The sequence below is a fragment of the Mirounga leonina genome, unplaced genomic scaffold, assembly GCF_011800145.1.
Source record: "Mirounga leonina isolate KUSES-001 unplaced genomic scaffold, KU_Mleo_1.0 Mir_199, whole genome shotgun sequence".
NCBI lineage: Eukaryota > Metazoa > Chordata > Mammalia > Carnivora > Phocidae > Mirounga > Mirounga leonina.
This window is the reverse complement of record NW_023270498.1, coordinates 2404810-2418731: the sequence shown is the minus strand read 5'-3', so window position 1 is coordinate 2418731 and position 13922 is coordinate 2404810. Positions and strand designations below refer to the sequence as shown.

General features: G+C 44.0%; 1 protein-coding gene across 1 annotated transcript in view; it reads right to left on the bottom strand.

Annotated features, from left to right (window-relative positions):
* ABCA13 (ATP binding cassette subfamily A member 13) overlaps positions 1 to 13922 on the bottom strand; it is a 372949-nt gene that overhangs the window by 341461 nt on the left and 17566 nt on the right. Inside the window, exons 2-3 of the mRNA XM_035026542.1 lie at positions 11866 to 11959; positions 7697 to 7820 (exon numbers count right to left, since the gene is read on the bottom strand). Coding sequence (XP_034882433.1) covers positions 7697 to 7820; positions 11866 to 11959 — 218 coding nt within the window. The remainder of the gene's footprint in view (positions 1 to 7696; positions 7821 to 11865; positions 11960 to 13922) is intronic.

The window sequence follows — 13922 nt, the reverse complement described above, 5'->3', positions numbered from 1 at the left end:
AAAGAAAGAAAGAAAGAAAGAAAGAAAGAAAGAAAGAAAGAAAGAAAAGAAAGAAAGCCAGCAGTTCGTTCAAATTCTAATCGCTTCATAAAGCTCTTCCAAAATATTAATGGAAAGAGACTGTTCCAGCAAGACCTGACACTTTGGCGCTGGGTGTAAGAAATTTCTGTTTACTGGCCTTACTTCTTCAAGGACACAGAAAAAATTTCAGCTATTTAAAAACTACCAATAAAATAACTTTAAAAAAAGAACTTCTATTGAAACATAAATTTAAATGCTCTTCAGCAGTAAGAATGAACAGTTAGGGGGCGCCTGGGTAGCTCAGTCGGTTAAGCGTCTGCCTTCATTCAGCTCAGGTCATGATCTCAGGGTCCTGGGACTGAGTCCCGCATCAGGCTCCCTGCTCAGCACGGAGCCTGCTTCTCCCTCTCCCTCTGCTCCCTCCTGCTTGTGCTCTCTCTCTCTCTGGCAAATAAATAAATAAAATCTTAAAAAAAAAAAAAGAATGAATAATTGGCACACCCAACAAGACAGATGGACCTTAAGAGCATCATACTCAGTGGAAAATAACAAACCAGTCTCCAAAGTTACATTCTATGTAGTTCAACTTATGTAACCTTACATAAATTTTTCTAAATTCTGTATAATTATACATAACATAATTTATATATAATTATATCTCCAAAGGAGAAGAGTATGGAGGTACAGAACACACTAGAACTTGCTGGGGACATGATGAGGACAGAGGGGTGAGCACAGCTATAAAGGGAGAGCATGGGGATTAATCAAACCGATACAATATTGATTGAACACATCAAGATATATATTGATTGTGATGGTGGTTACATGAATCTATACAAGAGATCAAATTGTATAGCAATACACACACACACACACACACACACAAATGAGTGGATGTAAAACTGATGAAAACAGAATGAGACCTATAGTCTACTTAACAATATGGTACCAATGTCAATTTCCTGGTTTTGGTATCATACTAGAGTTACAGAGGATGTCACTATTTGAGGAAACTGAACTCAATAAACTATTTTATAACTCTTTTAGGTCTATAATCACTTCGAGATAAAAGTAAAAAAAAAAAGTCAAAAAATAAATGACAAACTCAGGCAAGAATATTTACAACCTATATGACAAAGGGTTTAACTCCTTAATATGTAAAGAGCCTCTGGAAATCAAGAAGAAAAATAATTAATCAAGAGAAAAAATGGACCAAGGACATGAACAAATATTTCATAGGAAAATAAGTATAAATTATACATGGAGATATAGAAATAGGCCCAACATCCTCATAATAAGAAAAAGGCAAATAAAACTTCACTGATACATCATTTCTCATCAGTTTCCTGACAGAAATATAGAAGTTCAACCAGACCTCTCCTGGTCTCACCACAGGGAAAAAGCTATCCTCAACTCTTGGAAGAAAGAAGGCAGAATATTACAATCCTCATAAAGGAGCATTTGGAAAATACCATCAAAATTAAAAATGTATTCATCTCTTGACTTGCAATTCTGCTTCTAGAAATCACTCCTACAGATACACATACGCAAGTATGAAATGGCCAAAGTCACTAGAAAACTACAGCCAAACGCTGGAGTTAATAAGTCAATAGTGTAGAAAGTGAAATAAAAAAATACTCCATTTACATAAAAAAGGCAACAAAGAGGAAAACCAGAGTACAGACGAGACAATAAAAGCAGAAAGCAAGCGCCAATACGTAAATCCAATATATTAAGTATGAACAGTCCATACATGAAACGGCAAAGATTGTCAGACTGGATAATAAAGCAAGAACCAACTATACACTGTCTAAACTGTAAATTTGTAAAGACACAGACAGCCAAAAAGTTAAAAGATGGGAAAAGATCTATCATGAGACAGTAAGCCACAGAAAATGACAACGTCTACATAAATAACAAACATGGCAGGCTTCAAAACATGGACTATAACCAGGGGGAAAGAGATTCCATATCCTTCTATAATATTTTGTGTATTATGCATATTATTTGTTGCATATATAATATAACACATTCTATGCATCATATACGTCATTGTACAGCATCACTAGGTCACGCGAAATGAGTCGATGAGGGAAATGTAACAATCCGAACATGTGTGCTAACAGCAGAGCTTCGAAGTAAATGGAGCAAAAACCAATAGAACTGAAAAGAAAAACAGGAAAATCTACGATTATGACTGGAGACTTCGGTTCCTTTCTTGTTAATTTATAGAACAAGTAGACAGAAAATCAGTAAAGATGTTGAAGACTCGCACAACATCCCACCCACTAGCGGAAGGCAAATCATTTCTTCGGGTTCACGTTAAATATTCATCAAAGGAGAGCATAGGCTAGGGCCATAAAAAGAATCTTAACAAAGTTAAAAAGACCTAAGTCACCTAACATTCTCTGACCATAGTGGAATTACATAAAATTAGTAATAAAAAAATTTAAGGAGGGCACCTGGGTGGCTCAGATGGTTAAGCGTCTGCCTTCGGCTCAGGTCATGATCCCGGGGTCCTGGGATCGAGTCCCACATCAGGCTCCCTGCTCAGCGGGAGCCTGCTTCTCCCTCTGCCTCTCTCTCTCTCTCTCTCTGTCTCTCATGATAAATAAATAAAATCTTAAAAAAAAAAACAGACTCTCTCTCCCTGAGAACCCCCCTCAAAATCAATTAAAAAAAAATTTAAGGAAAATCTTCAAATGTTTAGAAATAAAGCATCTAACCTACAAATAACACACGAGTGGCATTCAGTTAATATTTTGAACTTACTACAAATGAAAATACATCATATCAAAATTTATGACGGCGTAAAGCAGTATCCAGAAAGAAATACGAAGCTTTTAATCTTTACATTAGAAAAGGTGTAAAATCAATGACCTAAATTTGAACATAGAGAAAGTAGGTAAATAAGAACACATTACATTTTCTAAGTCAAAGAAAGAAAAAGCACCCAGGCAAGAAAAGCAAGAAATAAAACTGTATTTCTGGATGGCATGATCATGTATGCAAAAAATCCTAAGGGATATATTACAAAGCCACTAGCAGTGATTGTCCATGTTAAAAAATTTTTAAACAGGGTCACCTGGCTGGCTCAGTCGGTTAAGAGCTCCACTCTTGATCTCAGAGTCATGAGTTCAAGCCCCAGGTTGGGCATGAAGCCTACTTAAAAAAAAAAAAAAAAAAGATGGCCAGGTTCATCAAGATCGGTAACCATCAGAGAAATGAAAATCAAAACCACAAAGAGACATCACACCCACCCGGATGACTACACTCTAAGTACTGGGGAGGATGTGGATCAACTGAACCCTCATAGACCGCAGCTGAGGGGGAAAAAGGTGAAGCCATCCTGGAAACAGTGAGTTTCTCAAAACATTAAACACAGAGTCACCATCTGACCTCCCATATACCCAAGACGAACGAAAACAGAAGTTCATACTTATACGAACTTGCGTACCCATATTCGTAGCGGTGTAATTCACAATAGCCAAAATGTACAAACAACTCAGAGGACCATAAGCTGACGAACAGATGCACGGAATGTAGGTCAGCTACACAACGGAATATGGTCAGCACTGAATGTGAATGAAGGGACTGACACTTGCCCCCTGCGACAAACCTTCGAGACATCACACCAAGTGAAAGAAGCCAGTTACGAGAACACCCATAAATTGCCTAATTCCGTCTCCGAGATCTCCAGAGCAGTCAAATCTCTAGAGCCAGAAAGCAGGTTAATGGATGCGTAGGCTAGGAGTTGGGGGAGACGGGGAGAAAATGGGGAGTAAATGCTAATGGATGCAGATGGCTTTGTTTTTTGTTTTTTGTTTTTTGTTTTGGAATGATGAAAAATGTTCTAAAATTGTGGGGATGGTTGCACAACTCTGTGAATACACCACAAACTATTGAATTGCATACCTTAATTAAGGGTCAATGTTATGGTATGTGCATTAAATTTCTATAAGGCTTTATTTTCAGTGTAATTCCAATCAAAATCCCAGCAGGCTTTTGTGTAAGAATAAACAAGCTGATTTTAAAGTTTACACGGGGGACGCCTGGTGGCTCAGTCGGTTAAGCATCTGCCTTGGGCTCAGGTCATGATCCCAGGGTCCTGGGATCAAGTCCCTCATCGGGCTCCCTGCTCAGTGGGGAGCCTGCTTCTCCCTCTGCATGCCACCCCCCAACCCCGCTTGTGTGCTCACACTCTCAAATAAATAAATAAAAAATCTTAAAAAAAAAAAAAAACTGGGATATTAACATGGTGTACAAATAAGACAAGTTTTACTGGGGGAGAAATTTATAAATGAAAGCTAGCAGAACACACCTGATGCCCCACATTCTCGTGTTTTCCACTGACAGGCAGCTCTGCTGGGCACAGAGAGTGCTCAGGGGAGGGAGCAGCACCAGAAAGCTGTGTGGGGTACACAGGGACATCGGGGCGACCCTGTCATAGGGAGCACTTCCTGGTGGGCCAGGTGGCCTGAGCACTCAGGCTAATATCCTCCCACTGGTGCTGAGCCCGCTCTTGGCTAAGCTCCAGAAAGGGGCCTAGAAATAACCCCCAGGACCCTGTGGACTTGTCTTTCCTCTGTGGCTCCTGAGAGAGAAATCTGTAAAGGAGAAAGGAGGGGCCTGAAGGCGACGAAGAAGCGAAAATCAGGACCACGGTTGCAGCCCGATAGAAAAAAACGAGAAAATGCAGGGTCCGTCAGTGCAGAGGCCAGAACCCTCCAGCTGGGCATGCGAGGGAAGACATCAGTGTCACCGAGAAGAGCGTCCTGATGCTCCCATCTCCGAACACACTAACGGTGCCCCTTCATGTCCAAGTCCACGAACGGAGGGGGAACCTGAAGAGTCTGGAACAGGATCAACCCCAGAAGCCCTGGTCTGGTGGAACAGGTCCAGGGTGGGTGGGGCGGGGGGGGGGAAGCGTCCAGAAGGAACCACTCCTAACACCACATGCCATGGAAAGGCCACGAGGAAAGCTGCCTGGGGGCCAGGGTTTCCTAGGGAGGAGGGCCACAGAAGGGGCAGCCTGACCCTGCAAAGGCTGGAGGGGGGACAGCATGAAGGGGGAGGAGACAGAAGTGTGTGATCACAGAAGGACAGATGGGGCCGTGAGTATGGACAGGATCCTCCTGAACTCCCTCTCGAGCACCCATACTCCTGGATGTCCCCTGTGTCCTCCTGGACGTCTCCCGCATCCTCCACCCGTTTAAGGGACAAGGATGGAACTCTTAGATGTCTTGGAAGGAGATCGAGGCTTTGGCTACTTGTAAAGGACCCTGGGATGGACAAAAGTGGTAAGATGGAAACAGGGACGACACTCAGGACAGTGTGCAAAGCCCATGCAGCAAACCCAGAAGCCGGGAGGAGCGACAGGAAGTCAGACCACGGAGCAGGAGGGACAGGAGGGGATCCTCAAGGGCTCAGGGCGGACCTGAGAAGGAAAAAACAGGACAAAGCCGACGGGAAGGCAGTGAGGACCACGGGAGGGCAGGGCACCCTACGCCAGATTGAAGACAGTCCCAGGGTGCTCGGTGTCCACCAGCCTCGGCAGGTTGCCCGCGGAGAAAAGGGGGCGACAGACACACATGCATGAGATTTGCTTTTGTGCCAAGGCTTTGCCTTAAAAACACAGGAATGATTCCTGACGCCGTGTGAGAACGTGCCTTAATCTGGTTGCAGGAATGACTCACGCAGGAGCCCTGAGATCCTCCTGGCAGAGCCAAGGGCAAGCTCCCCACAAAGCCACGAATAAGGAAGTCGATTTTCATACTCATGTCCTACAGCAGATGAAATGTGGGACTTCTGCCCAAAGTGAACTTTCCCCGGGGCATAACAAAGGGCGCGGAAATTCACACACTAAATTCACCGTGATAATGTTTAAAGAGACTGAAATGGACACTTGGGATCTCCGATATGTGTAAGACGAGCCAGCTCCCCAAGAGCGATCGGAAGGGAGTCTTTGCCTGGCTTTGAGGGTCAAGGGAGTTCACATCTGAATCGCTATGGGAAAAAGCCAGCAGCCGGGTCAAGTGGCAGTTCGGAGCCTGGAGCTGAGCGAGGTGGTGTTCTTGCTCCCCCACGTGTGTCCCCATCACCGTTTGCAAGTGTCTTCTCCTGCCTCACTTTGCACCTGTCAGACCTCTGCCTCGGGCACCTGTAGATGCCGAGAGGCATTTCATTCTTGGCCTTGACATCCGAGGCTTCCTGTTGCCCCTGCCAGGCACAGCAGGCCCCCAGGATGGGGTGTGAAACTGTCAGCGGGTTTGGGAGAATCCCTGAGTTTCAGCGAAGTGAGTTGGGGGTAAGGAAGTGGGGGGCACAGGGGCACAGGGGGAAGAGGATAGCTATTTCCAGATGAGGAACCACAGTCTCTCATGGTTACAGCAGAGGAATAAGAATTCGGTATCACTCCCAGGCCATGCATGGTGCTAGGTGTCTCAGAGATTTTGTCCTCCAAACTCACGACGCTAGAGGCAGGTAAGCAAGATCCCAAGGTTCAGAAAGGTCGAGAAATGTGCATAGATGCCCAGAAGTAAACAGGAACAAGGCCATGGTTTGGGGGGAAAGCCCAACTTTTCGTACTTTGACAGCACCTCAAAGTCCGTTTTCAGGGAGGGACAGATGGGGGGAGCCCCGGGGCAGAGATGCTGGCAATCTTTAGCCCTCCTAAACTCCCCAGAAAGAGGCTTTTACACTTTTATACTTTTATACTTGCCTCACACACAAGAAGACCATTGACTATTTCGGGGTTATGACTTCAGACGGTTTCTAAACGATTTTCTTGACATCGTACTTTTAGATTACCTGTCTCAAAAATATCTCTAAAGCACCATGGATAAACATCGTACCAGATGTGTCCAAAATGATCTGGAAACTTCCAGTTTTCTTCTTGTAACTGGAAGTTGAAAGACGAAGATCGGATATGTTACCACCCTTTACAGTCCAATGTCTTAGATTATCCAACGCCGGGAAGTGCAGATGAAACCAAACCCCGATCCTTCATGCCTGGCACTACGGAACCATTAGCCCCTTCCCTTCATCTCTACCTCTGCTGAGAGAAGCTTCTAGAACATTCAGGATCCGCGAAGTCAAACCCCCTTTATTCTGACTCTTCTCATTGGAAACACATAGGCTCTTTCTCCGTGTGGTCTTCAATGCCGACGGACCCCCCCCCGCCCAGGCTGCCAAATAGGAGTGTCACTTGCCCCATGTAAGTCAATAAGAAGGTGGTAAATGACTACCATTTTCACCTGACCTCAGCCACGAACAGGATCCCGGTCAGAAATCGCCCAGCAGGAAAACCCCCGTGGATAGCTCTCACACAAACACTGGTTTGGCCGCATTTGGCACCAAAATTCATAGTTGGCCAAGCAAGTAATTTTGAAGCCAAACTTTTAATCCACAAAAAACAAACTTACATGTGAGTGGCATTTGCAAATCAGCAGTCACTTTGTGGTTCAAAGAACAGCAGTGGAAAGACCTCCTACCGAGACCAGTCGTTAGCTGGAGACATTCTCCCATGACTCTGCGTTTAACACAACTGATTTTCTTGTAACTGTAAATTCTGTAATGTCTATGCTCTCCGCCCTCTCCCAAATTATTGAGGCTTTCCTAAAAGCATCATGCCTGTTCGCATGAATTTGGAAGAGGATGCTTGTGTTTCTCTTACCGTAAATGGTACTCCGTCGGCCCCGCGTAGCTCGTGTTCCTGCAGGTCGACCCGGTGTTGCAAAGAAGGGCCTGGACAAAGGGGAAGACACCTCGGCTGGGCAGATCCCGGGCTTGCAAAAAACCTGAGTGTCAATGCAAGGAAGAAATGAGTCCATACAGCTGGGACCAGACATTAATGCCTATTTGTCAGAAGGGTAGTATCTAAGATGGTGTTATTATATTATTAATCCTGTAGTTAATTTGAAGGTCTGGGGGCACCTGGGTGGCTCAGTCGGTGAAGCATCTGCCTTTGGCTCAGGTTATGATCTCGGGGTCCTGGGATGGAGCCCCATGTCAGGCTCCCTGCTCAGCAGGGAGTCTGCTTCTCACTCTCTCTCTGCTGCTCCCCCTGCTTGGGCGTTCTCCCTCTCTCTCTGTCAAATAAATAAATTAAATCTTTAAGAAAATAAAAAATAAAAAATAAAGGTCTGAGCACCCAAAGAAAAGAGAGAGGGAGACAAGAAAGGAAGAAGGCCTTCATATGGAGCACCTTTCCCCCGGGTCCGCACTCACACTTCAAGGCATTGAGCTGCAAGATTCACCAGGTCGCTGGATTCCTGTCTCCCTTTCCCAGCCAGGCCTCCAGGCACAGTGATCCATAAACAAGGCGCAGGTGGGAAGAATAAGGGTAGACACCTCTCCCCATCTCATATGAAGATTTAGGAGTTTTTAGTTTGCACATGTTCAGTCTAGTACACCTCAGATTCTTAAATATTTAAGCCTAGTTGTTAAAGATCATATAATACAAAGAAGTTTAAGAAAACTGGATAGGAGCCAAGGGTTTTCAGAACAAAGGTTGCCACAACAAGGCACCTGGCTCGATTGAGTGCGGTTCATCCATGCCGCCGCCCTACCCGCCTTCCACGCCCCCAGTGGATGGACAGCAATGGGTGAGATGCTGGGGACCACGGGCAACTTGGAAATGACTGATCTAACAGGAGGCAGCTAACAGAACCTTGGTGGAAGGCTTTCCTCATGAATCTAGTTTGGTCTGGGAAACGATCATACTCTCCAAGACTTGGAGACCCATGATGCCCAGAGTTCACTCAACATGATGCTCTGTATGCAGAAGACAGTCACTAAACTTTGGATGTGTGAATCAATGAATGAATGAACAAGCTAATGAATGAATGAACAAGCTAATGAATAAATGAATGAAAAATGAATGAGCAGGCTTTTAAGCTAAAGGGGTGAATGGAGTTCTTAGCTAACACAAGGCCCAGTGTGCTAGGTGGGAGACCAGACAGAGATATGGGGTCATAGCACAGCTAGTAATAAAAGGCATGTTTCCTAGTATGATTTCTGTGTCCTCCCTCCTGCAGGGACATGTGTCAGGAATGGTGGTCACCACAGTGGGTGCTCAGCGGGTCAGAGAGTGAGGACTCTAGTCTTGGACGCTCTTTGTCTCCAAGACTGAAGACCTGGCCATCTGCACCAACGTCTGAGAAGCATTGGCAGGACTCCCCTCACCACTTCCTTGTTGGACGGTGCTCCTGATGAACACAGTCGGATGAACTCTTAAGGACCGGGTGTAAGTGGTTAGATTAGGAACATCACAGGCTGCTCTTCCCGTGTGGGCACCAGGACTGAACTAGTAAGACGTTGTGCTGTTCTTTTAATGCTCTGTTATTGACAACTAAATCACTCAAAGACATTTTTGCCACTATTGACTTAGGCCTTCCCCTCAGGCCTTAATGCTCTACGGTCCACGGCTCCTCTAAGCCCTTACGAGTTGACCATTCTCGGCATCAAACAAAGCCTTTGATGGATTTGACCTGTGTCCTCCTCCAGCCACATCCCTGCTTCTCAATTGTAAGGAACTCCTTTTAGTTCTACTTCTCCCCATGCTGCTTGCTCTGCCCAGATCATTCCTGTCCTGCACGCCTTAGTCCAACAAAGTTTCACAGGCCAATTCCCCGGTAGCCTTTCCAGAACATGGGTTGGCCACCTGTCCTCTGTGCTCACATGGCCCCTCTGCAGAATCCATTGTGACACTTTTGCCACTGTATTGTAATTGTCTGGGCCAACAGCAAGCTCTGTTAGGACAGGGAAAACACCTTGTCCACTACTCCATCCTCAGCAAGGTCTTGGACACAGCCGGCCATCAATATACATTTGTCAAGTGAGTCAATAAATGAATTATTTTGGATAGCAGCATGCTATTTTTAAAAAGATTTTATTTATTTGACACACATACACACAGAGAGAACATAAGCAGGCAGAGTGGCAGGCAGAAGCAGGCTCCCCCCCTGAGCAGGGAGCCTGACACGGGGCTCGATCCCAGGACCCTGAGATCATGACCTGAGCTGAAGGCAGACGCTTCACCGACTGAGTCACCGAGGCGCCCCTAGATAAAGCCCATCCCTTAATAATCCTTTTTTCATGTAACATTTTCAGAATTAACCACCTTATCCATATTTCAGGTGGCATAAATCTGGTAGAAAGAAAACAGACCACCATTTCTCAAGCAGCAATGCTGTTGAGATTTCAAACCAGATAAACGAAAGAGTCTTTCTGATAAAGTTCCTGGAACAGAGGAAGTTAATCAGTAATGAGTTATCAGTGTGTCACCACCATCATCACCATCACCATCATCATGACATTATCATTATCATTATCACCATCATCACCATCATCACCACCACCATCATCATCATCATCACCATCATCATCATCACCATCACCATCACCATGACATCATCATCACCATCATCATCATCATCACCATCAACACCATCATCACCATCACCATCATCATCATCATCACCATCATCATCATCATCATCACCATCATCACCATCATCATCATCATCATCATCATCACCATCCATCATCACCATCATCACCACCATCATCACCATCACCATCACCATGACATCATCATCACCATCACCATCATCATCACCATCAACACCATCATCACCATCATCACCACCATCATTACCATCAACTCCATCATCACCATCATCATGACATCATCAACATCATCACCATCAACTCCATCATCACCATCACCATCATCATGATATTATCATCATCACCATCATCATCATCATCATCACCATCATCACCATCATCATCACCATCATTATCACCATCATCATCACCACCATCATCACCATCACCTGATATCACCATGACATCATCATCACCATCATCATCATCATCACCACCATCAACACCATCACCATCACCATGACATCATCATCACCATCATCATCATCACCATCAACACCATCATCACCATCACCATCATCATATCATCATCATCATCATCATCATCACCATCATCACCATCATCATCATCATCACCATCCATCATCACCATCATCATCATCACCATCACCATGACATCATCATCACCATCATCATCATCATCATCATCACCATCCATCAACACCATCATCACCATCACCACCATCATGACATCATCATCACTATCATCACTATCACCATTATCACCCTCATCACCACCATTATCATCATCTCCATCATCTTCATCATCACTATCATCACTGTCATCACCACCACCATCCCCACCACCATATAACTACCATTGCCATCAGTATCATATTGGCAAACTGTGAAATGTATCTCCCACTTGCACCCCTGTATCTCCCACTTTTACTTCTTCTACTCTTTATATATTTATAATAGCATATAAACATACGCCCAAAAGGCAGTTTAGTTAGAGGAATAAATCTATCTGCTAGATGGAGCAGACATGTGTGAATATCATTCTTAAGAGAAAAAAATATAAATTGATGCTTACTGGCACATACCCCAGAAATATAACTATTATGATATTACAATAAATATTCATTCATTCCACTTAGAATTCAGAGTCTATAAAGAACAGAGGAAAGAGAGCTGCACTTCTTTTCTCCAGAGCTCTGTAATATAAAAAGTACAGGGCGCCTGGGTGGCTCAGTTGGTTAAGCGACTGCCTTCGGCTCAGGTCATGATCCTGGAGTCCCGGGATTGAGCCCCGCATCGGGCTCCCTGCTCAGCGGGGAGTCTGCTTCTCCCTCTGGCCCTCCCCCCTCTCATGTGCTCTCTCTCATTCTCTCTCAAATAAATAAATAAAATCTTAAAAAAAAAAAAAAGTACAGCAAAAGTGAAACTTACAATCATCTCTGTGTCTGGGAGGTTCTTGAAAGCGTAGCACTGTCAGAATCATGAACAGGATACATGGCCAAAAGAATTCAGCAAGAGAAAGGACCTGCAGAAGATGTTTAAAAAAAAAAAACAGAGCTTGAATAAATTGCAAAGTGTGACGGTCGCTCCCTCTCCTGAAGGATGGTACGCTGGCCAGTCAGGCCTCCTTTGAAGGAGGTCATCATCATCCCAACGGTGCATCTCTGAGAACACTATTTGAGACAGGGGCCCACAGAAGACGCCCAGTTCATTCGTCACCACATCCAGACCCATGACTGTCAGCTCTTATGCTTCTCCCAAAAGACGTGTCTTCTTCTTTCTTTTTTCTCCACATTCTTACTTATGGTAGACTTCATGACATTAAAGAAATTAAATAAATAACTTCATTCATATTTCTCACATTCCAATAAGTTAACTATTTTTCTTTTTATTTTCTTTTCCTTTTTTTTTTTTTAAGTGGGCTCCACGCTGGGCCCAACACGGGGCTCGAACTCAGAACCCTGAGATTAAGACCTGAACGGAGATCAAGAGTCAGACACCCAACCAACTGAGCCAATGAGGTGCCCAATATTTTTCTAATTTCTTTAACATTCCTGACTTTTCCATCCAAATAGACATCTTCCCAGAGACGGTGGTGGCACACAACACAGACCTTCTTTTATGAGTATTTTCTTTCCTTTTTTTTTTAAGATTCTTATTCACTTATTTATTTGAGACACAGAAAGAAAGCATGAGCAGAGAGAGGAGCAGGAGAGGGAGAAGCAGACTCCACACTGAGCAGGGAGCCCGACGTGGGGCTCGATCTCATGACCCCGGGATTATGACCTGAGCTGAAATCAAGAGTCGGACACCAACCAACTGAGCCACCCAGGTGCCCCTTATGAGTATTTTCTAGTGTTTCCACACGAGGTTCATAACTAGCATCTTATGGATTGCATAACATTCTTACCAAATGGGTATACCATAATTCCCATTCTTCCATCAACGAATATTTTTTATGTATAAATAATTTTTCTTTTGAATTACTTTCTCGAGATTGGAACAAATTCCTAAAATTCAGATTATTGGAGTAAAATCTCCTCACACAGACAACGAAAGAGCTACAGATAAGGATTGTAATAATTTGCATAGCGTTGAATTTTCAAAGTAAAAAAAAAAAAGGAACTGCCATTGATACATGGAATTTATTTAAGAAAGAAACACCCAAGGCTCAGATGGTTAAGCGTCTGCCTTCGGCTCAGGTCATGATCCCAGGGTCCTGGGATGGAGCCCCGCATCGGGCTCCCTGCTTGGCGGGGAGCCTGCTTCTCTCTCACCCTCCTACTGTTCCCCCAGCTTGTGCTCTCTTGCTCTCTCTGTCAAATAAATAAATAAAATCTTAAAAAAGAAAGAAAGAAAGAAAGAAAGAAAGAAAGAAAGAAAGAAAGAAAGAAAGAAAGAAAGAAAGAAAGAAAGAAAGACCCAAGGTATAGCCCAGTGAAAAACTAAGAGAAAATCCTCAATTATCACCAGATTATTCTTACTGTCATCGTTCTTCCTTTGATTCTACATTGGATAATGTTCTCCTGTAGACTCCCTCTCCTGTCATTCCACAAATACAAAAGTATATAACCAGACACAAAACAGGCTAGGCATTCAATAATGCATGAACAAAAACCTAAAGTCTGCAGGTTAGGAAGTTAGAGATGCTCAGTAACTAAAGATGGTTATTTCAGGCTCCAAGTTACAACGCTTTGAACCAAAATGAACTTCTCGTCTCTTCAGTTCCTTTGCTCTTTGAGCTGCCTGTCCCAATTCTTCCCTGTAAGGAAACAGCATCTAAATGCGTCCGAGTTGGGTTTATGTGGCCAAAGCCATAAAGACAAAACACAGGTGGAAAAGGTTTCAATTCCCACTGTAATTAAAGAAATCACCATCTTTGAAGCAGTTCATGAGGTAACACTGCTTGTGTCAGAAAGTGCATCATTATGAAAAGTTCCTGACCGATCACTGAATCCAATATCATATGGTCTGGTAGGAGGGAAAGC